General features: G+C 37.9%; 2 protein-coding genes across 2 annotated transcripts in view; both read left to right on the forward strand.

The window, feature by feature from the left end:
• The first annotated feature begins 447 nt into the window (after positions 1-447).
• Positions 448-7127, forward strand: LOC123320825. Its single transcript, XM_044908265.1, has 2 exons — positions 448-686; positions 6857-7127. Exons 1-2 carry the CDS (start codon positions 499-501, stop codon positions 7011-7013), a joined length of 345 nt encoding a protein of 114 aa, XP_044764200.1. The 5' UTR covers positions 448-498; the 3' UTR covers positions 7014-7127.
• Positions 7128-18505: 11378 nt separating this feature from the next.
• Positions 18506-27144, forward strand: part of LOC123320824 — a 31192-nt gene continuing 22553 nt past the window's right edge. The window contains exons 1-2 of the mRNA XM_044908264.1: positions 18506-18598; positions 24769-24871. Of these exons, the coding sequence (XP_044764199.1) occupies positions 24851-24871 (21 nt within the window). The 5' untranslated portion in view covers positions 18506-18598; positions 24769-24850. The remainder of the gene's footprint in view (positions 18599-24768; positions 24872-27144) is intronic.

Raw genomic sequence — 27144 nt, forward strand, 5'->3', positions numbered from 1 at the left:
AGAAAATTTGAGGAAAACCACAAAAGCCAGGTAGAACGGTGGTACCAAAACAGCATGCCCTGCACAGGATCAGAAGAAAACATAGAAGAAATAACAGAAGAGGAATACTATCAAGCCTTAAATTATGGAAAAAACACAGCCCCCACTAATAACCCATTATAACACAGCAAAGCAATGTATCGAAAACTCCAACAACTTACAGAAGTGACAGTTGCATGGATGCGACGCTGGAGAATAAGTCCAAACCCATCAAAATCAAAGCTGATAATATTCAACCATCAAATCAGGACCCACTCCCCATATATAGAAGTAGACAACAACATAATACGTCCCACAAATAATTGCAGATACCTAGGAATTCTCATAGACAATAAACTTAGCTTCAAGGCACACATAAAATCCCAAAAGACAGCAGCAATCACTAGAGCCGCACACTTCAGATCGCTTACATACAAAAATTTGGGCATCAATGTGAAAACGGCTAGTACGATATATAAAATGATATGCAGGCCCCTTCTAGAGTATGGACATACAATCTTTCAGAACACTTCTGAATCTACTCTCAAAAATCTCGAAGTGGCTGAAAGAACTTGCTTGAGAAAAATTACTAAGATCAGACACCCTAACAATCCGTTACACAATCCACCAAATCAACTTTTGTATGAAGCAACAGAAATAGAGCCTATATTGCGAGAGGTGAACCGGTCATGAAAATGTTGTACACCACAATTCAGACAATTCACGCAATTCCTATAATAGCATATAAAACAATTCAGACAATTCAACAATTCACACAATTCAAGAAAATTCATGGCAATTCACGGACAATTCAATACAATTCATGGCAATTCAATACAATTCATGACAATTCAATACAATTCATGACAATTCAATACAATTCATGACAATTCAATACAATTCATGACAATTCAATACAATTCATGACAATTCAATACAATTCATAGTTATGTGTTTTTTTTTTTGAATATATATTTTGGGAATTTTTTTCACATCACACTATGAGAGGTCTGAAACCACTCAATAATATGTCTTATAGATATAGCCAGATAGTAGTTAAGGCTAACTGAGGCTAGCTTACAGAAATTGCTTCTATCCATGGATATCCTATACTTCATTGTTTGATGTACTATTAACCTCCCCTCATCAACATCTTATCTTAATATATATAATTCTTCTGTTCGTGGCTTTGTCACACAACTCCTCCTAAACGGCTGTGCCGATTTTGATGAAATTTTTTGTGTATATTCCAGTGAACTCGAGGATGGTTTAGAATCACAATTTAGTCCACTGGAAAATATTTTTCTTGGAAATTTTATACTTTAAAGGGAAAATTTTATATTTTTGTTAGTTAATTCAAAAACTACTGGACCGATTTCAGAAATTTTTTCACTCTCAGAATGCTTCATCATTCCCGAGTGGCATATGCTATATTTTTCACTGAAAAAAATTCAGACATCTACAAAAATTCCAAAAATGTACGAAAATTTGCAATTTTCAAACTATTGTTGCGTACGCTGCGAAAACCTGATGACTTACATTGATACAATGTATGACAAAAATGTGGCTCTTCAGTTCTACAAAAAAGTCCGCAAGAGCATATGTCTATCTCTCAAGGTTAACTGAAAAAACCCTTTAAATGTAATAAAATTTTTACCAAATATTGCCTCATTTCAGAGGATGTTTTTATGAATACGGTATCGATCCTGATTCAAATAAATAAGCTATTCATCACAATTATTTAATAAAGAACAAAATTGCCTTTTACATAATATGATTTAGATGAATACTTTAGAAGATATCGTAGGTTGAAGATAAAGCCGTATCCCGCATCAAATAATGATGCTGCCGTAGTAGACGTCGCGTCAGTGAGAAACCGGCTACAGACTAGGGCTCAGAAATTTCGGGATGAGTCAATTCGAATATTCGTTTCATGCTTTTTTCGAATATTCGAATTTATTCGAATTTTCGAATTATTCAAATCTTCTTAATCTTCTTGATCTTATCTTATCTTAATATATATAATTTTTTGGTTCGTGTATATTCCAATGAATTCGAGGATGGTTTAGAATCACAATTTAGTCCACTGGAAGATATTTTTCTTGGAAATTTTATACTTTAAAGGGGAAAAATTAATTATTTGTTAGTTAATTCAAAAACTACTGGACCGATTTCAGAAATTTTTTCACTCTCAGAATGCTTTATCATTCTCGGGTGGCATATGCTATATTTTTCACTGAAAAAAATTCAGACATCTACAAAAATTCCAAAAATGTAAGAAAATTTGCAATTTTCAAGCTTTTGTTGCGTATGCTGCGAAAACCATATGACTAACATTGATACAATGTATGACAAAAATGTGGCTCTTCAACAGTTCTACAAAAAAGTCCGCGAGAGCATATGTCTATCTCTCAAGGTTAACTGAAAAAAACCCTCTGAATGTAATAAAAATTTTACCAAAATATTGCCTTATTTCAGAGGAGGTTTTTATGAATACGGTATCGAGCCTGATTCAAATAAATGAGCTATTCATCACAATTATTTAATAAAGACGTCAGTGAGAAACCGGCTACAGACTAGGGCTCGGAATTTTCGGGATGAGTCAATTCGAATATTCGTTTCATGCTTTTTTCGAATATTCGAATTTATTCGAATTTTCGAATTATTCAAATTATTCTAATATTATTCGAATTTAGTAGAGCCCTTTACACAAATACCCGCTTCCCGTACGGAAAGATATCAGTTTTTTTTTGTCTAATATCGCATCGCATTGATTTCCTATTTTATTGGAAAAAAGTGGAGAGATAGAGGACCTAATTTAATATTTGTGATGTTTTATCCTTTTTTCATGAAGCTGTTTAGCTGTGAGGTGTACGTGATAATAGTTCTCTTTAGGGCAGTCCAACGATCTGTCACGATTATCTGATTGCCTGCTGAGCCTTGTGGACCGACGTAAACAAACCGATTTCTAAGTCTTCACAGAGGCTTGGAATCAATACCATCGCAGATATTTTATTGATTTTCAAACGATATAGGATATTTTAGTTGTTTTGTGTGGTAGATTACGAGTATGAATTCCTGTTATCCTTTGTTTTGCGACCTGCACGTCCCCAGCGGCCATATTTAATTGTTTTGTTGGAGTGGCCTATTGTGCCCCAATGTTAACTGGTACAAATTGAAGTTTTTTCCATACTTCGGCATTTCTTCTTCAAACGAATCTTGGGTCTGTTCTGAAATCTGCATTCGTTTTATTGCTCTTTGTTTGCACATTTCACTAAATACAAACGTGCGTCGCCGTCGGGCTAGGGGCAATAAAAATGTGTCATTGCAAAGAGGGTTTTTGCCGGAACTCAGCCAAATTGCCGATATTTGGACATAAATATGTTATACTCTGTTCAAATACAAGAGAATGCAAACAAACAAACCAAATCGGTTTATTTTGCTTGAACCTGATATTTTATTGGTCAAACGGTCTTATTTACAACTGTGAACTACCCTCGATTCTCCTCTGGACGGAAACTACCTGAATACGCCAGGCCTTACTGCGCGACTTTGTTGTGATGTCTCTTATATTTGAACAGTGTTTTGATAGTAGGCCGTGTGAGAGGGTGAGATGCGAACGGATTCAGAAAAATTTAGTGTTATCATTGTGTTTTGATAAGTGACATTCTAATTGTGAAAGTGTTAAAGTTTTTGAAGTATACGTAAAAAACTATACGTTTTGCAAACTAAGTGTGATATCACAGTGAGTATTTTACATGATTTTTTATCAATTTTACTCGCAAGATAATCAATAAATATTCGAACATACTAATTTATTCATTCAATGATTTCATAATACTTATTTTCAATCGTTTTTATTTCAAATATTGACTATTCGAAAATAATAGGGAGTGATGATCAAAAATTAAATTATGCATTATTCATAAAATGTGGTACAGAAAAACTTTTCAGACCTGTTACTAAATTCAAATTTCATCTCAATCCAGTTTCTCAATTCAGTTGTATACCTTTTTTACATAAGTTATGTACTTTCTTACAGTACCTACGTTTTCTTCTCAATTCAGTTTTATACCTTTTTTACATAAGTTATGTCTTTTCTTACAGTACCTACGTTATATTCACCGAAAAATGCCACGTCTTCGTGGAAGATCCAGAAATATTGAGTCTTTTCATGTAAATAAAAATGTACATACCTTTTTCAATGTAATTAAATTATTTGTATATTTTGTATCTACTTTAATTTCGCCTAATATATATCCGACTTGAAAAAATACCAATGGTTAGTTAATACAACTTTATGTATCTCTGAGGCGAAACAAAGTTCGCCGGGCCAGCTAGTTGAGGTATAAAATTGTATGATCCGAAAAAATACTTTCAGGTAAATTTTTTAAAATTCTCTCAGCAAATGGCTCTAGAGTTAGTCTGTGCATAAAATCTTTTTGGTCAAAATGGGCAACCCTAATATTGAATACAACAGAGCGTACCCGTCCGTAACGACAATTTTTGTAGGTTTTTCCAAATTGAGTTATAAAATTTTATGAAGCGAAGAAATACTTCTAGGTGGAATCTTTTGAATCAGTACCTTCTATCAAACGGAAATTGATCGAGTAGTTGAAAAAAATGGTTACTGTGCAAGCTATTAATTTTAAATCATACATCAACATGTCGAGTTATTATTTTATAGAATTTTATGGAAGTATGTGAAGTAGGTACTACAAAATAATAACACAACTCACCAGGTTTCAGAAACATGGTGCGTTGAAATCAAGATTGTGTTCTCATGAAAGTTGTTCGTTCAATTTATATGGAATAACAAAGAGCTTACAGAATAACCATCAAGAGATTCGACACACGTGCTGAAATATCTATGTCTACTTTTTGAGTGCTGAAAACAATTATTAATTCATATATCCCTCTTCGAATTGCCCAATTCGGTGATCCTTAGTGTGCACCTACGTATCTAGGAATTCATTCAACGCGAACCTTAATTATTACATTACTGAAGCTCTACTGATTACAAATGCTATAAGCGAAATATATGATTTATATATAATTTGAAACATTAGACAAATGTTTCAAATAATTTTTATTTTAGACTTGGAGAGACATCTCCAAGCGAGTCTCCAAGTCTTAGATGAACCTCCGAATAATCTTTGTCAGGTTGAGAGGGAAGAAGCTGTGAATATATAATTGACATTATTGCAATCGATATATTGATATAGACTGACATTTCGAATTAACATCTTCTCAGAAATGATAAAAGTGTTAAAAATGAGGTTGAAATAACCAAAATTATATGATATGCATTGAAGAAAGAACTCCCGTTCTTAACAATGATTTTAATGGGTTATTCCCAACAGAGTAATAAAACGGTTTCAACCAAAGGAATCGTTTCAGGTACCTGCTATTGAACGCAAAGAGATCGGGGCGAATATTCACCAATATTATTGGTGAATAGTCCCTGTACAGGTTAACAATGTGTTTTGATGACTCTTCATGATGTACAATGTTATATCGAACCAATTTACCTACTCTATTCTCAAGAATGCACATGTCTCGAGAAAATTTGAAATTTTTAACTTTGAATCCCTCCAGGCCCCCCGTACGGGCTGACAATGAGCTTTGATGATTTTCATTGGTATAAATCAAGGTATGAATAATATCCGATTGCACCATATCTCATTCTTTTTCCAAGAGAAACTCAAATCCTAAAACGAGCATTAATATCTATTTCAGAACTGTAAGAATTGTATACTGAACAATACAGTTATCCTTAGAGCGCGGCGTTGACAGATTATAACTGTGGATGAAAGAAACCTGGCTTCACACCCGTAGGAAATTATTGTGTATCAATAAGAAATAATGAAAAAATTAAATGTTGTATAATTCTTACCTGCTCAATCTTATATCACTTTAATTCAAATCACAGAATACAGAAATTAAACTCGGAGTTTGCACTATTGCGCCGGCATGCGACTATATACATGTCTACATGAATATGACTATATACATGTCCATATACATGTGCAAACCTCCCTTTCTGCGTCCTAATAGTTGGACAGGTTGGACACCTGTGAATTGCAAGACAGCGAATCGCCCAACAATTAGAAAATGCATTGCAATTCATAACAATTCCTGACAATTCATGAGAATTTTCGAACAATTCACGGAAATTAATAGTTCAGAACAATTCTTTATAATTTACGACGATGGGCAAGTTTCCTAAAACTCCAAAATCGAATTCAAATTATTTATGGAAACCCATTTCCATTAGTTATCCAACACGTAAGAGATTCTCTTCAAAATTCAGATATACACCCTTCGAAACTTCGAAACATTCGATTGTATAAAAGCGTGTAACGTAGAATGTCCTTACTACAGTAATTTTTATCAATTCGACACCAGTGAAACCGATCAAGAAAATATAGAATTCCATATCCACCGAAATATCCATATATAAAAAAAAAAAATTTCTGAATTCTATACCTTAGAACATATCCATGTTCTATAAGAGAGCTCTTCTGAAATCACAATTTCCGACCGAATGCAATGTGTTAAAATTAAAAAAAAATAAATTTCCATATATTTATTTGAGTTATAAAAATTCTTATATTTTGAAATTTAGAAAAATAGCCCATTCTCCACAATTCACGACAATTCTCAACAATTCCTGACAATTCACACAATTCTTGGCAATTCACAACAATTCTTGACAATTCACCACAGTTCCTGGCAATTCATGACAATTCTCAACAATTCTTGGCAATTCAATTCAATTCATGACAATTCCTGCAATTTGTACACCACAATTCACGACCGGTTCACCCCTCGCTATATTGTCAAGATTGCGGGAACAGAGCAAAAAATTCATCAAGGGGATTACTAATAAGACTATAATAACACCACTACTGCACCAATATGACACAGAGAGCCCACCAAAGGCCAAACTACCAGCACTACCAATTTATGAACATCTGATATCATTGGAATAACTTTTTTTTTTATACAATGGATACAATTAATAAATTATAAATGTAATTGGCAGGAAGACTTCGGTCGATAGCCATTTGATGATTTTTTATTATCAATAAAGTTAATTTCTCTCTCTCTCTCACATGCAATAAATCAATATTTTTCAATGAATATGATATATTATATGTGAAAACTATTCACAGATGAATTATACAGGGTGTTTCATCATAAACTGGACAAACTCATATGACGTGTAGAGAACATCGGGAGAATAATTTTTTTCTTATGAAATATTTCCCGTTTTCGAAGCATAAGGGAGATACACGGTGTTTAATGTCATTTTCGAGCGTTATTATATTGAGTGTGGTCGGTTATGTATAAGACTGGAAGTAATGGTTTCTTGTCATATCGTAGTATTTTTGGATGCTTCATTCAGAAATGGTGTAGAGCACCAAAAAAAAAATTACAAAATGGCGGAAAACCTGCAATGTTCGTGATTTTTTTTTCGGTTGCCAAATTGATTTTCATTTCCTAAATTAACACTATTTTTAAAGGATATCTGTGAAAAATTTTTTTCAGAAATCGAACACAACTTTTTTTTTACATGTCTACAGCGAAAAAAAAATTTCACTCGAAATTGATGAAATTTTTCACGATTGTACTTACTTTCATACCTAACACGAATATCAAAACAGAATCGAAAAATATCAAACGGTTTCGTTTTTACAGCCATTCAACTGTCCCGTTCGAATATCTGAAATAATAAAAAAACATGACACAGCTTGTGTTCTTAGGCCCATAATTTTTGAATTTGTATGTCGAAACATTCCAGATTGCAAAATGAATTTAAAAAAATCAGTGAAACTTCATTGAGAGTCGAACTCCCTACTCTGAGTTAAGTATTAATGTGAAATATGAGTCTGTTCTAAGGTTCTGAGTATACATATTAATTTTCGTTGCCGAGCAACAGTAGCTGATAGAATTTGACAGGGTATTTGAATTTTACTGAATAATTCGAGTATATTGAAACGATTTGTATGCAAACGAAAATGGAATATTCACTTTTAGAAAAAAATGATATGGTTCAGGCTTATTATGAAGCGAATTCCTCAGGGAGAAAAGCAAGGGAAATTTACGCTCGCAGATTTCCAAGCCGAAACGTTCCTAATTTTAAAACTTTCATAGAAACAGTGCGTAAATTACGTGAAGAAGGTATTCTTCACCGCAAGAAGAAGGAAACAATCCGAAATAACGAAGAACGTATCCTGGATTTAGTGAGTGAAAATCCGATGGTATCAACGAGAACTCTAACAAATTATCCAAGTGTGAATAAGAGTAAATCCATTGTATGGAGAGTTTTGAAAAGAAATCGCTACCATCCGTACCATTTCCATTCATGTCAAACCTTAGAAGAAGGTGATTTTGAGAAGAGGAAAGAATTCTGTGAATTTATTTTAAGAAGGACACGTGAGAATAGGAATTTCCTAGGTCTCATACTGTTTACGGATGAAGCAACATTCCACAGAGATAGTTTCTTCAACAAAAAAAATAATATAATATGGCAAAGGGAAAATCCACATGCAACAGTAGCAAAAAATAGCCAGAAGAGATTTTCTGTCAATGTTTGGGCGGGAATGAAGGATGGATTCATTATAGGACCGTACATTCTTCCTGAAACATTGACTGGAAATGGCTATAATCAATTTTTGAGGGAAACTCTGCCCGATCTATTGGAAGATATTCCTTTGAGTCACTTTCAAGGAATATGGTACCAGCATGATGGTTGCCCTGCTCACACAGTGAGGAGTGTACGAGAATTTTTAGACTCTCAATACCCTCGCCGATGGATCGACCGATTGGGACCTGTCGCATGGCCTCCTCGTTCTCCAGATCTTACACCTATGGATTTTTATTTCTGGGGTCATATGAAGAGTCTTGTTTATGATAAGCGAGCTCCAGTGACTTCGAGAGAAGAACTGATTCAAAGAATCGAATCAGCCGCCGAAGAGATTCGCCGAAACCCGGAAATGGTTCGTTCAGCGGTGGATAGTGTGGCGAAAAGGGCGAGAAAGTGTATCCTGAAAAATGGCAATATTTTTGAGAACGAATTATGAATAAATTTTATACTAATAGGTTTTTTTTGTTGCGTTTGTGAAATTGTGGAATTATTCGTAGAAATTTCCGCAATAATGCCATGCCATTAATATCTGGGAAGTATTAACCGCCAATTTCTACTCAAACTGCATAAATTGGTTTCAAGATAGTTGCAATATTATATTCAGTTAAATTCAAATACTCTGTCAAATTCTATGAGCTGCCATTGCTTGGCAACGAAAATTAAAAACCTTTGAACAATCTCAATTAAGATTCCACATTTATTTTAATAGGTACTTAACTCAGAGCAGGGAGTTCGACTCTCAGTGAAGTTTCACTGATTTTTTTTTAATTCATTTTGCAATCTGAAATGTTTCGACATACAAATTCAAAAATTATGGGCCTAAGAACACAAGCTGTGTCATGTTTTTTTATTATTTCAGATACTCGAACGGGACATTTGAATGGCTGTAAAAACGAAACCGTTTGATATTTTTCGATTCTGTTTTGATATTCGTGTTAGGTATGAAAGTAAGTACAATCGTGAAAAATTTCATCAATTTCGAGTAAAATTTTTTTTTCGCTGTAGACATGTAAAAAAAAAGTTGTGTTCGATTTCTGAAAAAAATTTTTCATAGATATCCTTTAAAAATTGTGTTAATTTAGGAAATGAAAATCAATTTGGCAACCGAAAAAAAAAATCACGAACATTGCAGGTTTTCCGCCATTTTGTAATTGTTTTTTCGGTGCTCTACACCATTTCTGAATGAAGCATCCAAAAATACTACGATATGACAAGAAACCATTACCTCCAGTCTTATACATAACCGACCACACTCAATATAATAACGAAAATGACATTAAACACCGTGTATCCCCTTATGCTTCGAAAACGGGAAATATTTCATAAGAAAAAAATGATTCTCCCGATGTTCTCTACACGTCATATGAGTTTGTCCAGTTTATGATGAAACACCCTGTATATAACATATACATTCAATTTAATAATTCAATATTCACAAACCAATAACCTAATAACCAATTTCAAAGCGTGTTCGATTCGGATTTTGCATCAAATCAATGCGTCTAATAATATGGCCAGGGACTGTACATATTTTGTATTTGTGGAGCTCATTAAATATAGAACCTAAAAATTTCCATATTGACATATACCGAATTTGACCGAAAATTATTATCGCATTCGTTTAGAAATGAAATATCAAATGGCCGAGTCAATAGAAAAATATATAACTCAATCTTTTGCTATATAAATATTTTTCATTTATCATTCTCGAGCGAGCATTGTGTGAGCTGTAGACGTGAATTTCTGTGCTGCTCCGAACTCTGGAATTTAATGAAGTCAGGAATTGCTGCAGACTGTTTTGATCGTTCTGAGTAGTGTAGAAAAAACTAATTCTTCGTGATACATACAGTTAGATCCATTTTATCGATGACAACCAGAAACAAAACATTGGCTGACCTTGAAAAACATTTTCAAAGTCAGATGAGGAACTTCGAAGAAAAGCTAAGGAACATCCAGGAACCTTCTGTCGCTTCCGGGACAACTGGTGCCAGTTTGACTGCAACGTTAAAGATGGAGTTTGAGACATTCAAGTCGGAAATTACACAAAAATTTGAGAAAATTGTAGATAGGTTTTCACAGAAAATCCAGAGGAAGATATTTTCAATACTGTTGCTGGTATATTCAAAAATCAATTGAATGTTGATGTAAATAAAAATCAAATCAATAATTGTTATCGTATGGGCAAGATTACCGGTGGACGGAAGGAAAACATACGGAAACACCGGCCGATCGTGGTGGAGTTCGTGTGTCAGTAGATGAAAGATACTGTGTTTTCCAAGAAATTTAAACTTAAGGGAAGTGGTGTTGTACTAGTGGAAATGCTTATAAAAAGCAAGTCGGATCTCTTCAAGAAGGTTAGGGAAAGATACAAGAATGACTGCTGGACTGTTAGGGGTAACATCAAAGTAGGCCTGTTTTGGTTCGCTTTTAGGATGGTTCTAGAACGGTTCAAAACAGTCGCACATTTAATAGGTTTGTTCGTAGAGTGGTTTGAAACGGTTGTGAACTGTACAGAGCAAGCGCAATTCCATTTTAGGGTAGCGAAAATCCATTTGCGCTTGCTCTGTACAGTTCACAACCGTTTCAAACCACTCTACGAACAAGCCTATTTATTCAGCGTAAGCTCGCGCGTAGCATGCGTGTAGCTTCCCACACCAATGCTGCTCCACTACTTTGAACCGATTCGGAACCGCCTCAAGTGCGAACCAAAATAAAGCTAGTGTTTGTAAACAACAGAATTTTGCAGGTTGACAGTTAAGAACAGTTCAACCAGCTCAAGAATACTTAAGATTCTTGATCATTGTATGTTAAATCATAATTTTAGTTGGGTATATTTAGTTATATTGTTTTGAATTGACTTGTTCAATCTTTCGCGGCAGTTTGTGGCTTATTGTTGGATATTTCGATTGTGGGGGATACGGGGTTGCGTCGTTAAGTTTCAGACCGTGCTTAGGTTAACTTTTCATTTTGCCGTACAGTCAAGTTTGACTGGACTTGAAATTCCTCATTGATATTTCCTTGATTGTTTTTTTTATACATATTTGTGTCACAAATTTATCATCTCCAGATAATTATTTTAATGATTGTGATTTATGAGTTTCATTAATAATGGTGGTTTTAATATCGATTATCTTCTCCTGGATTAATGGAGAGATGGTTTCCTGTCCTAAGCTGATCACCGAGATATTCGGGAGTCTTTGCTGTATTATTATAGAGCAAACATCTCTACTTCTTGTACTAAACAAAAACTATTAGATACAAACTTCTTCCTTTTTCCGGTAATACCGGATGAGGTAATAACTGTTATTGAGTGTTTGAAGAACAGTGGTGGCACGGGTCCGGATGCGATATCTGCGAGGATGCTCAAGCGTCCTTTCATAGCTGAGCACTTTGATTTTCTCATCAATGATTCTGTCACTACTGGATGGTTCCCTTCAGTTTTGAAGCTTTCGAGGGTTGTACCAGGGCACAAGAAGGGTTCTACGAGAGATGTCACGAACTATCGTCCAATCGCAATTTTAAGCCAGTTGTCCAAGGTGTTCGAGAAGATTGTATATCGACGAATGTGCGATTTCCTCATAAAATTTTCAATATTATCGGATCATCAGCATGGCTTTCGGGCAGGAAGGTCGACTCAAACGACTTGCTCTGAATTTGTTGAGTTTGTCCATTGCTCTCTGGACGAATCCTACCACGTCGTCGGCATTTTCTTCGATCTATCAAGGGCTTTTGACTGTCTGCAACACCAATTCATTATAGATAAGCTTTGTCAGGTTGGATTCCGCGGGATATTTCTTGAGTGGATATTGAGTTACCTATCGGATCGTAATATGTTTGTCGATCATAACAGCTGTAATTCAAGAGAATATCGCACCAAGCTTGCTGTCCCTCAGGGCTCAGTTCTGGGTCTGTTTCTGTTTTTATTATTTATTAACGACTTACCAGACCACCTGAAGGCAGTTATCATTATTTTATTTGCTGATGATACTTCTATAGCTGCACGATCAAGGAATTTAGAAGAACTGAAAAAAACCTGTGAGGAGCTTGTTCAACGGTTCACTACATGGTGTAGACGTAATTTTCTCATGATCAATTCAAATAAGACCCAAATTATTCGGTTTCAATATCAGGAGACAATTCAATCTTCTCAACTGGTTTTGTTCGTTGCTGATCAACAAATCAAATCAGTTGAATATGTTAGGTTTCTGGGACTAAATGTTGATAGGTTCTTGAGATGAGGCTCGCATCTTTGCAAAACAATGAGCAGGTCGTACTATGCTATACATCAGCTGAAGCGATCACTCCCAAGAGATGCACTTTTGAATGTTTATTACTCTTTGGTTTGCAGCCATCTCAACTATAACATTATTCTTTGGGGTGCTTCGCCCGAAATAAGTAGAGTATTTATTTTACAGAAAAGAATTATACGAATGATATTTAATGTAGCACCAAGAAACTCCTGCAGAGAAATTTTCAAAAATTCTAAAGTTCTCACACTACCATGCGTGTATATTCTAAATTGTCTCCTGTATGTGCGATCGCATTTGCATGATCTCAAGAAGTGTTCAGATTTCCATGATTACAACACTAGACATATTAATACAATCAGTGTACCCAGACACTCCACCACCAAATTTAGGTCTTCTTCCATATTCGCAGGTATTTCATTGTATAACCACTCACCAGATAGATTCAAGAATATGAAATTACGAGAGTTCCAGAATAATATAAAAGCTCTGTTATACGCTAAAAGTTTCTATAACACAGTTGAATATTTTTCAGATAAGCTTCTTTAAGGGATTATTATATGTAATATTATTTACCTTTTGTGTGTTGACATATCCTATGAATCTTTTTGATATCTTTAAGGACGAATAAACATTTATTCATTTATTTAATGACATTTATTTCGAAATTTAGGAAAATAGCCCATTGTTAGATTGGAGTTGCAGTCAGGGCATTTTGGTTTCTCCGTTTTGGTGAACATGTGGTTTTTGGTTAAACGGGTATGACCAATCAGTAATCTGTTTAGTAGTGTTTAGTAGTCGATGTTTAGTTGTTGTTAAAATGCCTAAAGTACGTGTACGCAGAATTTATCGCCAGCTAAGTGAATTTGAAAGACGTCGAATTATTGGTCTACGGCAGGCGGGGTTGTCATTTCGAAAAATCGCTAACCGTACGAAGAGAAATACAACTAATGTTATGAGATGTTGTCAAGCGTGGTCATTCGAGAGCGAGACGTCGAAGCGAGTAGAAGGGTTGAGTGATTTTTGGAATACACGAGTTTTGTGAATGAGTTTTGTTGTGTCGTGTTGTATTCAGCCCAGATCAAATCGATCGCTGGTTGTGCAAATCACATCAGGTGAGACTTTTTCTATATAATAATTGGTGATTTTCGTTCTTTTCTCTCTCATTGATATTTACCACCTTTGTAAAAAACTAAAAACGTTTAGCCATGTCGGAGACCTCAGATAATGAGGGTTCCTACATGGAAGCTTCCGAAGAAGTCGATGACTTCAGCGAGAATGAGTGTGAAGGACAGACTACTTTACGTGAGGATAATGAGCACATGAAAACTCAAATCGCGAAACTGAATGAAACAGTCCGCCAATTGATTAATGAACTCCTCCTAGCGAAAGAAGAAATAACTAAGCTTTCAGCGCCGAAACCCCCTACATTTGCCGAAATTGCGAGAAATAATGTCACTTCTGACATTAAGAGGAATCAAGCAACGCTGATTGCTAAACCTCAAAATGTGCCCCCATCTAAACGCGCGCGTAAAGACAGTTCCTCGTCAGAGAAAATACCAAAAGAGCACCTGAAGCGCCTAGAAAAGACAGAATCCCACCCATCACAATGATGGGCACCTCAGAATGGGTAGAGATTTCTGAAGCACTCTACTCCAAGAAATTCATTTATAGCCGCGCAACCGTAGTTAAAGACGGTACTAGAATCATCGCGTCCACCGTAGATGATTATAGAAAAATTGCCAAATTTTTCGAACACCATGGTAAAGAATTTTTTACCTACCAAATGGAGGAAGAGAAGAAGATATATGCCGTCATCAGGCATTTACCAATCGACGCTGATCTTGCGTTGATTAAGGACGACCTGATATTCCAGGGAATATCAGACGCTGGGGTGCCCAGAATGACATCGTACAAAACCAAGAAGCCCATACCTCTCTACCTGGTTAAAACCCAGAAAAAGGAAATCTTCGAAGTGAAGCTACTCTACAATCTCTGTATTGTGGTTGAACAAAAAAAGAGGCCTGAAAGTCCAAGCCAGTGCTTTATGTGCCAAAGGTACGGACATGCACAGAACAAATGCTCCTTTCCGTGGAGATGCGTGAAGTGCTCAGGAAGCCATAGCAGCAATGACTGCACACTCATCAGAAAAGGTGAAGAGAGAAATGCCACATGCGTCTTATGTGAAGAAGAGGGCCATCCAGCTAGCTACAAAGGATGTAGCGAGTTCAACCTTGTGACCAGAAAGAAGAATTCCTGAAAACCAGCTGAACAGAAAAAGCCGGTAACAAAAACTAAAACTTCTGTTCAAAAAATTCAGGATGTAGCGAAGGCCAAACCTACAGAACCGGAAAAGAAGGAGGAGACTTCAAAACCGGTTCAGAAAAAAGGAGAACAGAAGAAGCCTCCAATAAAACAGGCTGTGAACAGTCAACAGGAGAAGAAAAAGATATCTGAATCAGCCGATGATTTTGATATCTTTACGGAGAAAATTTTCAACAAGATAATGTTGAAAATTGAGAGGGAAATGGAGAAAAAACTCCAAGCATTATTCAGTAAACTGAATTAATGGACATTACGGATATTAGGAAGAAATCCCTCAAGATAATCTCGTGGAATATAAACGAGAATAACACTCTAAAAGCCGAGATAGAAGAAATAATATCAGAGAGACAACCTGATATTATAGCTCTACAGGAAACAATAATGAATCGGAACAGACGACTGAATTTCATGAATTATGAAACATTTAGATGTGACAGAATTACAAACACCGGAGGAGGAGTAGCAATATTGGTGAGAACAGATCTGAAACACTACTTTAAAAGTAGATCCGACGAAACACAAGGAAAAACAGAAAAAGTGACGAATGTTGCCGAATTAAATCGTCAATGAGTCGAAATTACCTCGGCACATAAGCCACCACAAAACAATGTATTGGAAGAAGAGATGAACAACATGTAGGAGGAACAAACCCGAAAATCTGCATTGGAGATTTCAACTGTAAATTCCCATTATAGAACAGCATAACAGAGAATAGAAATGGCAAAAAACTCAAGGATTTCGCCGAAAAACAAAATGCCATATTGATTGGACCAGAGTTACCGACATATCTTGCTTTTGGTAGAGGAATACCAGATGTAATAGATATCGCGATATTGAAAAATACAACTCAAGAATTCTCGATTGAAACTTTGGAAGATGGAACCTCAAACCACAATTGACAATTGGAGAAGAACCAAGAGAAAAACTGCTGAAAATAAGAGAATATACCAATTGGGCTAAATACAGCCATTCAATACAATCGGAAATAAAAGAAATTCCAACAATAAGCACTCCAGACGATCTGGAATGTGCGGTTCATAAACTGGAAGGGATTATATTGAAAGCTTACGAAAAATGCACGAGAAGAGTGAAGAGACCAGCACCAAGCCATCCGCATGGCGATACGCCTAAAGAAATAAAAGATCTTATACGAGAAAATCGAAGACTCAGAAGAATATATCGGATGAATAAAAATGATCTGAATAGAAGGAACCTCAACCGACATAGCCAAGTTCTGAGAAATGCCCTGAAAGATCTAAGAACAAGCAGATGGAACAAAAGTGTTCAAGAACTGAATACAATTGATCATTCTGCATGGAGAATGCAAAAAAAGGCTACGGGGAGAAAAGACTAAAATTCCACCCCTACACGGAGAAAGGGGGATGGCGTATACCAATACTGATAAGGCAGATGCATTGGCGGAATAAGTTACAGGATAGACGATGATAATGAATATCTGGAAGAACTGGTTGAGGAAAATGATGAAGAAATGGATGAATTACCAGCGGCTGCTGAAATAGACAATCCAACATCGCCAAATGAAATCAGGGAAATAATTAGAAGTTTGAAGAAGCGGAAAGCTCCCGGAAGCGATAAAATAACAAATGTTATGTTGAAGAAATTACCTAGAAAAGGTATAGCCGCTCTAACAAATATCGCGAATGGAATTATCAGGACAGAACACTACCCAGAAAAATGGAAAACAGCAGAAGTCATAGTATTCAATGAACCATTCAAAGGGAAGAAGTTCCCACAAAACTACAGACCGATAAGTCTACTATCGGCGTTAGGAAAATTAGTAGAAAGAATTATCGCCAAGAGGCTAAATGAGGAAACCGAAAATCTGAAACTAATTCCACCAGAACAGTTCGGATTCAGAAGAGAGCATTCAACAGAGCAACAATTAGTAAGGCTCACAGAATACATTACAGAGGGATTCCAAAATAAACAAGCTACAGGTCTTGTTTTACTAGACGTCGCCAGAGCATTCGACAGAGTATGGCATGAAGGATTAATATATAAGATGAGATGTGCTGGATATTCGATCAAAATATGCGAGTTGATCAGGAATTATCTCAAAAATAGAAGATTTTACGTGAAAGTGGGAGGAGAATGCTCCTCAACAAGAGATATAGAGGCTGGAGTACCCCAAGGATCAGTACTTGGGCCACTTCTGTACAACATATACATCCACGATATTCCGACAAATCCGAGAACCATGCTAACGTTATATGCTGAAGACACAGGCATAGCAACTCGACACCGCAAGCCAGAATTAATAGAACGAGTTCTACAAGAAACGATTGACGAAACAAATGTCTGGTGCATAAAATGGAAAATCAAGCTCAATGGACAAAAGAGCCAAGCAATATTACTACAGAAGAGAAGACTGCGACCCACAACGAAACTGGAAGTTGACGGCGAAGAAATCGACTGGAAAAATGAAGCCAAATATTCAGGAATATCGCTTGACAAAGGACTTACTTGGAAAAGTCATATCAAACAAGCAATCGACGAAACGAAAGCAGCGATGAATAGACTCTACCCTTTAATAGGAAGAAGCCACATGTCGAAAGAGACAAAATTGAAGATAATCAAAGCCGTTGCTAGGCCTCAACTGACTATGTATCAGTTGCCTGGGGTTTCGCGGCAAAGAGCCACATCAAAAGAATTCAGGCCACTGAAAACAAGCTGCTACGATGTGCAATAGATGCACCTTGGTCTGTCAGGAACAGACAGATTTATAGGGACCTGAAATGGGAAACCATAATGGAATTCATGAACAGAAAAGCAGAGAAATTATTCGAAACAGGGAAAAACCATCCGAATAAAGAACTCAGGAGACTAGTGGACTACGACCCAGAGGAAGACAAAAGGAGAATGCCAATTTACCGAAGGAGGCCAAGAGATCAATTAAAAAGAGATTAAAAAAACAACAGAAACTTATTGAAAAATTCAAGAAAGTGTTAATCCAATAGAGGATAAACACATAAATCCCAGCACGATAGTGTGCGAGAAGAAAACCGACTAAGAGATGAACGGTTTATAGGCAAATGCCGGGAACCAAAATTCAAGAAGCAGTTGAGGGTTTTTAGTGGGTCTCGAGCTCAGGAGAGTGAGAATCCCCACACTTGTTTCCCCTCAGGAGAGGGTTGTTCGATCGTAAATTGGGTTGCCTGACTCCGGTTTGTCAGGCGCCGACGTAATTCGTATCATCGCCGGACGCGCCGAAATCTTCCTTTCAAAATGTTCGTAAATGTGCATACTGGTGCGAAAACGTATTATTGCGTGCTCCTGCTGAACTTCTGATTTTGTGCGATTTTCAAATGAAGATTGGTTCATTTTCAGTTTAATCGTGAGTTAAACCCTCAAGTTGAGTATTTATACATTTTTTTTTTCTGCATTGATACAGGCTAATCATTTATTTTTAAGTTATTTGATCATAACAATATTGTCTACACCAAGTTTATCCGTACTCTTCCGTTCGCCTGTGGCTTGACCTTGATCGGCTTGTTCTCCGAGACCTGTGTGCGCCTTATTGCTTTCATATTACGCATCGGCTGTCTGGGTTGCGTATTCGTGGCATCTACATATTGTTTCCCCCTACTCTCTACCCTGTATTTCCCTGCCCGTGGCCTTCCCACTGTGTCGAAGTCTTCCTTACAGGCCCAAGGAAGTGAATAGTAATTTTTGTATTTCCCCATTCCTATACCGCGCTTCAATCTCAAAATGCCAGGTAGTTGCAGTAACTGTAGCAAACAAATTATCGACTCAAATTTCTCAGCATTCTGCACCAGATGCAAAAAATCTTTTCATCCTGAGTGTGCAACTTGGGCAGCAAAGAACTAGAGTTTCTAAAAGAAAGTAAGGAAATATGGTGCTGTCCAGCCTGCTCTTCTAGCGAGCGCCTACTCCGGAGTAATTCCGGTAGCTCTCGTCGTGCTGTGTCTCCTGTGCACGTCACATCTGCGTCACCACTATCAGGTTCGTCCGAGATGAGTCTTACAACCAAACATTTCCAGCTTCTGATGGATTAAATGCGCAAGATGACAGCCAGTTTAGAGCGTGTCAGAGGCAGAATGATCTCATGGCTCGCCTCGACCTGTGTGCTGCCACTGTTGACAGTCACTCTGAAATTCTAACCTCTCATAAATCTGAGATTGATTATTGCAAGCGCGCAATAGCCACCATGAAATATACTCAGGTCGCGGTCGGTGAGACCATCTCGTCCTTGTCTAACAAAATCAATTGTATTGACTCGAGAACGCCTTCTGCCAATGATTCGAGGGAAGTTATCGTTCCAGAGGTTATCGATCGTGTAAGACGTTCATTCAATCTAATTTTTTCCAACGTTCCTGAATCCGATGAAGCTACTGACACTGCCACCGTTTCGAAGATTTGCGATCTCATCAGCGCATCCTCCAGCAGGCACATTGTCAACGCAGTTAGACTGCAGTCTCGAGACAGGAATCGTCCTCGTTGGATTAGGGTGTCCTTTACCAATTCCGAGATAGTTCAGACGATTCTAAGAAGAAGGAACTCAATTCTGGGCAGCTCTCAATACCGTTCGGTCAAGATTCAGGACGACAAAACCAGGGAACAATTGTCCCAGTTAACATCGTTGAGAGCAGAGCTGAGAGAGAGATTATCCGCAGGTGAACCAAATCTCACCATCAAGTATGTTAAAGGAAATCCGAAAATCGTCAGCATTCCACCTAACAGTGTGAAATCAAAAAACTGGGTGACCTGAATTCTTGGCCCATCATATATACAAACACACAGTCCTTACATCGAAGCACTCTGAAATTCTTGTCTATACGCAGTTACACCGACCTCTTCTTGTGTTCATATCTGAGACTTGGCTTCGTCCATCGATTCCTGATTCGGTTGTGCAGATCCCGGGTTACACTATCTACAGGGCCGATAGTCAGGACGCACTTGGCTACCGGGGCGTTTACATATACGTCAATAAACACATAACCGACTCTTACAGGGTTGAAACTATACATAAAAATTGGACCGACATCGATAACATTTTCCTGAAAATTTCTATCAACCAATTTTCAATCTTTGTTGGGTGTATTTACAGACCGCGCCCATGTCCTGCTGACCTCAGTTGCGTTGATTTCCTTTCCTCTGCATCCAGAACCCACGACAATATATTCATTGTTGGTGACTTCAATTGTCCCGACCTGAAGTGGCCGATGATCATGTTAACCCCTGCGTCTTCTCCATCATTTCCTTACGCCGAATTAGTTTCTAACTCCCGTTTGCAACAGCTTGTAACACAACCCACCAGATTCAGAGAAGGTCAAACCCCATCCCGTCTGGACTTGGTGTTCGTCTCTGACCCTCTGCTCACCTCAGACCTCAGCTATCTGCATCCCTTTGGTAAATCTGATCATGTCACGCTCTCCACTGCATTGCAGTTTCGTTCATCAAATGCCAACCATCATGATATGAAGACTATAAATAAGGTCGAGTATGAAAAAATCTCCACTGAATTGTCGAGATTGGATTGGAACTCCTTGCTTCCATCTAATGGAGTCTAATGGATAAGATCGTCTCCTCGAACACCCGGGTTATAGTGAAGAAACGGAATCCTCTGAAGCCTTGGATTAACGATCACTCATTTCATCTGATAAGAAAGAAAAAGTCTCTATGGCAAAGATACTTGCGTACTCGATCCACAGCGGACTTCACTACGCATCGTAATTACTCCAATTATGTAGAGACATAGGAGGTTGAGACCTCCTTGCGAAATTCGAAGAAGAACTTTGAGAATGGACTGGCCTCATCCAAGAACAAGAAAAAATTTTTCAAATATGTAAGATCATCTTTAAGCACCAATGTGAGTGTTCCGATCGTCAAGGATGACTGTGGCAATCTGAGTTGCGGCTCTGAAGAGACGGCGGACATTCTGGCTAAATCTTTTTTTCAATCCTTTTCCCCTGAGCCGCCCGGTCCGAGTCCAACCCCACAGTTTCCCCGATGCTGCTCCGAAATACTGAATGTTGAAATCAATGAAGCAATGGTGGAGCATCACCTATCTAAGCTCAATATTTCTTCTGTTCCAGACAGCGATGGAATTACACCTTTCCTTCTTAAGCGTTGTGCCAGTGCCCTATCTATCCCCCTCACCATCATGTTTCGCAAGTCCATGATTACAGGTTCACTTCCCTCGGATTGGCTTTTTGCTACTGTGACCCCCATCTACAAGAGAGGAGACAAGCTTTCCCCCGAAAACTATCGCCCTATAAGCCTGCTGTCAGCCGTTGCAAAGGTAATGGAGAGGATAATTAATGAAAACCTTCTTGAATTTTCTCTTTCAAATGGTTTGATTCCTGACGAGCAGCACGGTTTCGTTCCTGGACGCTCCACAACAACAAATCTCCTATCATGCATATCCGACTGGACAAAAGCAATGGACTCCGGTCAGCCAACGGAGTCATATATCTTGATTTCTCCAAAGCTTTCGACGGGGTCCCGCACAACCGTTTACTTGCAAAGTTGGAGCACATTGGTGTTCGGGGAGAGCTGCTCGTTTGGATTGAAGCTTTCCTGACTGGCCGTTCGTACCGTGTGCGTGTTGGCGGTTCATTCTCCTCATCCGCTTGGCCGGTACTATCTGGCGTCCCTCAAGGCTCCGTTTTGGGGCCTCTGCTCTTTCTTCTTTACGCCTCCGATCTTCCATTCCGGTTTAAATCCACCCTGTCACAGTTTGCCGACGACATCAAACTTTACAATAACCCCATAGTAAATCACGCTGATCTTCAGACTGACTTGAACATCTTGAATAAATTGTGCGAAGAATGGTTGCTTCCCCTTAACACAAGTAAATGCTTTGTACTTCACATAGGCAAAAACAACCCTCGTTTGCGTTACACTATCAATGCTGAATACCTGACTCCCGTATCCCAGATTGAAGACCTTGGCGTTACCATTAAGGAAGATCTTAGTTGGTTAGCCCATATTGAACGTATCTCAGCCAAAGCAAAACAGCTTACCTACATGTTCAATTAATCCTTCAGAGGCTGTGATGACCGGACTTTCGGGATTATTCTCAAGACATACGTCCGACCTACACTTGAGTACACTGGTCGAGTTTGGTGGTGCTCCACGAAGGCCGCCAGCGATATTCTTGAGTCCACACAGCGATGGGCCACTCGCGCTCATTATAGTCCAATGCGATCCTCATATGAACAGCGACTTTCTGCCATGGATTTGTCACTCTTCGAGGAGAGACGTGTACGCGGTGACCTGATCTTCTCGTTTCGAGCCATGCAGGGCCACTTCGGTGAGAGGTTTGCAGTATGTTTCCTCTGAATAGGAATAACTTGCAAGGGCACATTTTCAAATTGAAACGTAAAAATTTCAGGTCCTCCCAACGTCAACACTTTCTCCCTAACCGGATATTTCACAATTGGTCTGCCTGAATGCGTAGTGCGATCGACCTCGGTAAACGGTTTCAAAAACAGTTATGACAGGTGGAAGTCCTCTCTATGAGGAACTGTGGTGTTATATCTAATTTTTGTTTTTGTTTTTGTATATGATATTTCAGTTTTGTATTTTTTGCTTTCATTTTTATCCTCATGAGTTCATGTATGCACATATGTAATCTAATAATCTTCGAGTTTAAAGGCTTGTCTTCTACTCGAAACAATTATGTAATAAATAAATAAATAAATAAATAAATAAATAAATAAATAAAAACCGAAATAATCTTCTTATATATCGCCGAAATCATCGCACCATTTGTCATCTCTCTATATTGAGTGAACCAAAGTGATATTGAGCAATTTTAAGTGAAGTGCTGTGTCCTTAATCAGCATCTATAGTGCCACGAAAGGTGTTTCCCCTTCCTTAGGAGCCCCCTTTCTGCTATCATACCATTGGAGATTCATCTGAGTTTCGACTTAACCCAGTTGGGGTAGGTAAAGGCATTTTCACTTGTTCAGTTGATCGCGAACTCATTTGCGATCAATTAAGAGTGGTTCGTCTGACTTGCAGATTTTCCCCCTACTACACCAAAAAAAAAAGAAGAAGAGACGGCTCTCGCGCCGTTCGCGCGAGAAATCGAGCCGGGAAAGACTCGGTCGCGTCATAGGTGTAGGGGACCCAGCCGCCACAGAAGATAAGTCACCACCGGGAACAGGTGTACACCCCCTGCACGATGCACATTTCCAACACTTGTTCCACCTCAGTAGAGGGTGGTTCGTCTGACTTGCAGATTTTCCCCCTGCTACACCAAAAAAAAAAAAAAAGTCAAGCGTGTTTTGATAATGCCCAAAATTGAAGAAGTAGGCACCAGACGTCGAAAGGGCACAAATGAAGTTCAAGATCGGCGTCTAAGACTTATGGCCATTAGAGACCGATTTGCGACAACTCGATCTTTGGCTGATGAGTGGTTAGGAGAACAAGGCCATCCTGTAACTGTCCGAACGGTTTACCGCCGTATAAGTTCTTCTAGATGCAGCATTATCGACCCCATCTTGTGTTACCTCTTACGGTTGAGGAAAGACGGCAACGATTATAGTGGTGCAGAGAACGACAACATTGAATATGGAATGGCATCAGAACGTCTTTTCTGAAGAATCTCGATTCTCCTTGGGTGCACATGATGGCCGAAGAGGGTAAGACGACGTCGAGGAGAAAGACTTGAACTTCATATTCATGTTGAGCGTCATGTACACCGGACAGTAGGTGGTATGTTATGGGGTGTTATTGCACAGGGAAGTAGGCCACCTTTAGTCTTTTTTCGAGGTAACATGACAGCGCTGCGTTACCTTCAAGAAATAGTGGAGCCATATGTTCTCCCTTACCTTAACCGGCTCCAGAATTCAATATTTCAGCAAGATAATGCTCGACCTCATATTGCCAGAGTTAGTTTGAGATTTTTTGAAGCGACCCATGTGAATCTTTTGCCATGGCCGCCCAGATCCATCGATCTTTTGCCCATAGAGCATGTTTGGTACATCATGGGTAAAAGGCTTGGAAATTCACCCCAGCTCCCACGGACTTTGGCGGCTCTGACACGTGAAGTACAGGTAGCTTGGGAAAGTATCTCTCAAGAAGAAATAGACCACCTTCTTGCATCAATGCCAAGACGCGTTGAGGGGTGTATAGATAACCGCGTTGGACAAACACATTATTAACAAATTTAATAAAAAAAATGTAAACACTTCGTTTTTTTTTCTCCAAATTTCAATCATTTACTACTTGTTTGTGAAAATCGTGTAATTTGTTTTAAGTTCTATACCTTTTCGCTTATTGAACTCACCACTGAAACGGTGTGGATCCCTCTTCATCCTACTCTGCAAATATTGTCCAGATTGATCTAAGTACATATATTTTCGTACAATCTGAACATGGCTATTTTCAAAGTTTTTCTCTCGAATTGGTTATTCTAGAATGTTATAATATTCAATGTATCAATCATGCTTTCAACTTGAATTCATCATAAGTATTTCTCATCTCCTTCGTAGCATTTTTTCAAAATAACATATGTAGTTACATTTTTTTCAGGCTGGTGAATGATATAAAGTCCAGCATTGGGATCATATTTGCTCCTTCGCAACACATTCTTCTTGGTCTCATCATTTCTCTAATGGAATTTCAGGCTGTTGTAGTAAGTTACTATATATTCATTATTTTATTGTGATATGATTGGTCATTCATTCTGAATTTCAAAATCAACGGAATTCTACCAAAAGGAACAATTTTGGCACAGCATAGCGTAAACAGAAGATTTTAAGTTAGCTGAATATAAACGAGAAAAAATTTATTGTAACCCAAAACAGAATTAACATTGAAAACGTGTGTGTGAAAACATTTCTAGAAGCTAGAAGTGATTTCAAGCTCACGTTTTTTCATTGATTTGTTATATAATTTTTAGTGCATGTGCAACGAAATTCATATTATTTCGATTACCAGTTTTTGATTGCCAAAAGGGCTGTAGTTTTTTACGGGTCATGTAGGTAAGAAGTCCCCCTGTCTTTAATGCAGTACATGTCGAGTGTTTTTCATGCAAATGGCAGATGTCAAGAACCCTAAAGCCGGGCAGTAGTTAGGTGTGAGTTGGTAATCGTGGTAAACATGGATCTCCGTTGATCACTCATTATCCGCCTTCACCTCGGCCTGAGTACTCCGCCAGCTCAGGAGGAATCGAACGAGATTGAGATACTGGAGGAACCGGCGAAGATCGGCCTGATGCATATGATGTCGACTGTGAGGGCGGAGGTCCTCCTCACATTTTACAGAGAATAGATGGGACACTGGCCTTCTGTGAGATTAAATATTGTTTTGCGCTTTTCTATAGGGGATGCGATTTGTACTATAACCAGACTAAGCTGCCTAAGGAAACTGTATTATCAACAATACAGGAGACTGTATTAGCGATAAATGGCGCGAAATTTTAAAAATGTTCGCACTACTCGATCCGCGAAATATTTAGTTTAAGAATCCTGAAATTATTTTAAAGGAATGGCTGCTGCTAAGAAAATAATAGTAATAAGTGTATACACTTGAGTCTTTGAGCGTTTACTACCAGAATATTGGCGGTTTAAGAACAATGTTACCTAATTTCAAATGTTCTTCTACATCCAGTAACTACGATCTGTTCTTCATTACTGAGACTTAGCTCAATAGTAGTGTATGTTTTGGAGATTGTAGATGTCGGTGAATATAACATATTTCGGAGAGATCGCTCCTCAGCAATGAGTGCTTAACAAGAGGGTGGTAGTGTTCTCGTGGGGGTGAGAAGGAGTCTGGATTCAATCATTGTCCCTGAATTTCAAAGTGGTACAGAGGATATGTAGATTCGGTGATTCGGATCTCAATCATTGGATTAATGGTCTATGTGTGCTGTGTTCACATTCTGCCGAACGACAATGCAGCTACGTATGTTGTTGCTTAAGGATATAAAAAATGGGATTGGTGCGGACTTCGTCCTGATGTTGGGCTCGGGTGGTTTCTTGTTGCCCATGAACGTGGATAATAAAAGGACTGCCTTATTGGACTCATTTTTTACTTCTTGAGTTGATGCAGTTCAATGAAGTGGTTAATAATAATAATAGAATTCTTGATCTTGTACTAAGTAACACCACCAGAGTTAGTAATTTGATAAGATGTGTTGATCCATTTGTTCCTGAGGAGAGAAGACATCCATCTCTAGAATTCCTGTTTAGTGTGGGACTCCTCAAGCCGCTGCAGCAGAATAACACCTTTTATGATTTCCGGAGAGCGAATTTTAGTTCAATTGATGAAGTTTCACTTAATATACATTAGAGCGAGTTACTTGTAAATGATGATTTAGTTGTTTTATATAAAACTTCAAATAGGGTAATTGATGGAAATATAGCTGTAGTTAGGAAAGTTAAGAGTTATCCATCCTTTTTCTGCAATGAAACCATAAAATTGATAAAACGGAAAAATAAATTCCATACAAAATGGAAAATTTATGGTAATTATAGCCATTTCAAGATATTTCAAGTTTTCCGGTCAAAAACCAAATCTCTCATTAGATCTGATTATAATAAATACTCAACATCTGTTCAAGCTCAGCTCAAAACAAATCCCAAAAAGTTATTTGACTTAATTTTTGTTGGTTCTAAGGACTCTGGATTTCCTGGCAGGATGTCATATAGACAACGTATCGGTGAGGAGATTTGTAATTTATTCGCCGATTACTTTGAGAGCGTCTACACTAATCCTAATCCTTCCACTGGTAGAAGTCCTGAGATTAACAATTTCGATCATTACTTGAATTCCTTCCATATTGAAGAGTTTGGACGAAAAGAAGGGAGCGGGTCCTGATTCTATTCCCCCAACTTTCGCTGAAAAATGTAGTTCTTCTTTGAGTATTACACTAGCGTTAATCTTTAATAAGTCTCTTCGCAGTGG

This window comes from Coccinella septempunctata, chromosome 9 (genome assembly GCF_907165205.1).
Source record: "Coccinella septempunctata chromosome 9, icCocSept1.1, whole genome shotgun sequence".
NCBI classification, from domain to species: domain Eukaryota; kingdom Metazoa; phylum Arthropoda; class Insecta; order Coleoptera; family Coccinellidae; genus Coccinella; species Coccinella septempunctata.

Coding starts and splice junctions, on each gene's coding strand:
- LOC123320825 (XM_044908265.1), top strand. CDS start 499: ATGATATGCAGGCCCCTTCTAGAGTATGGACATACAATCTTTCAGAAC. Junction 687..6,856: donor GCAACAGAAATAGAGCCTAT/ATTGCGAGAGGT, acceptor ACCCCTCGCTAT/ATTGTCAAGATTGCGGGAAC.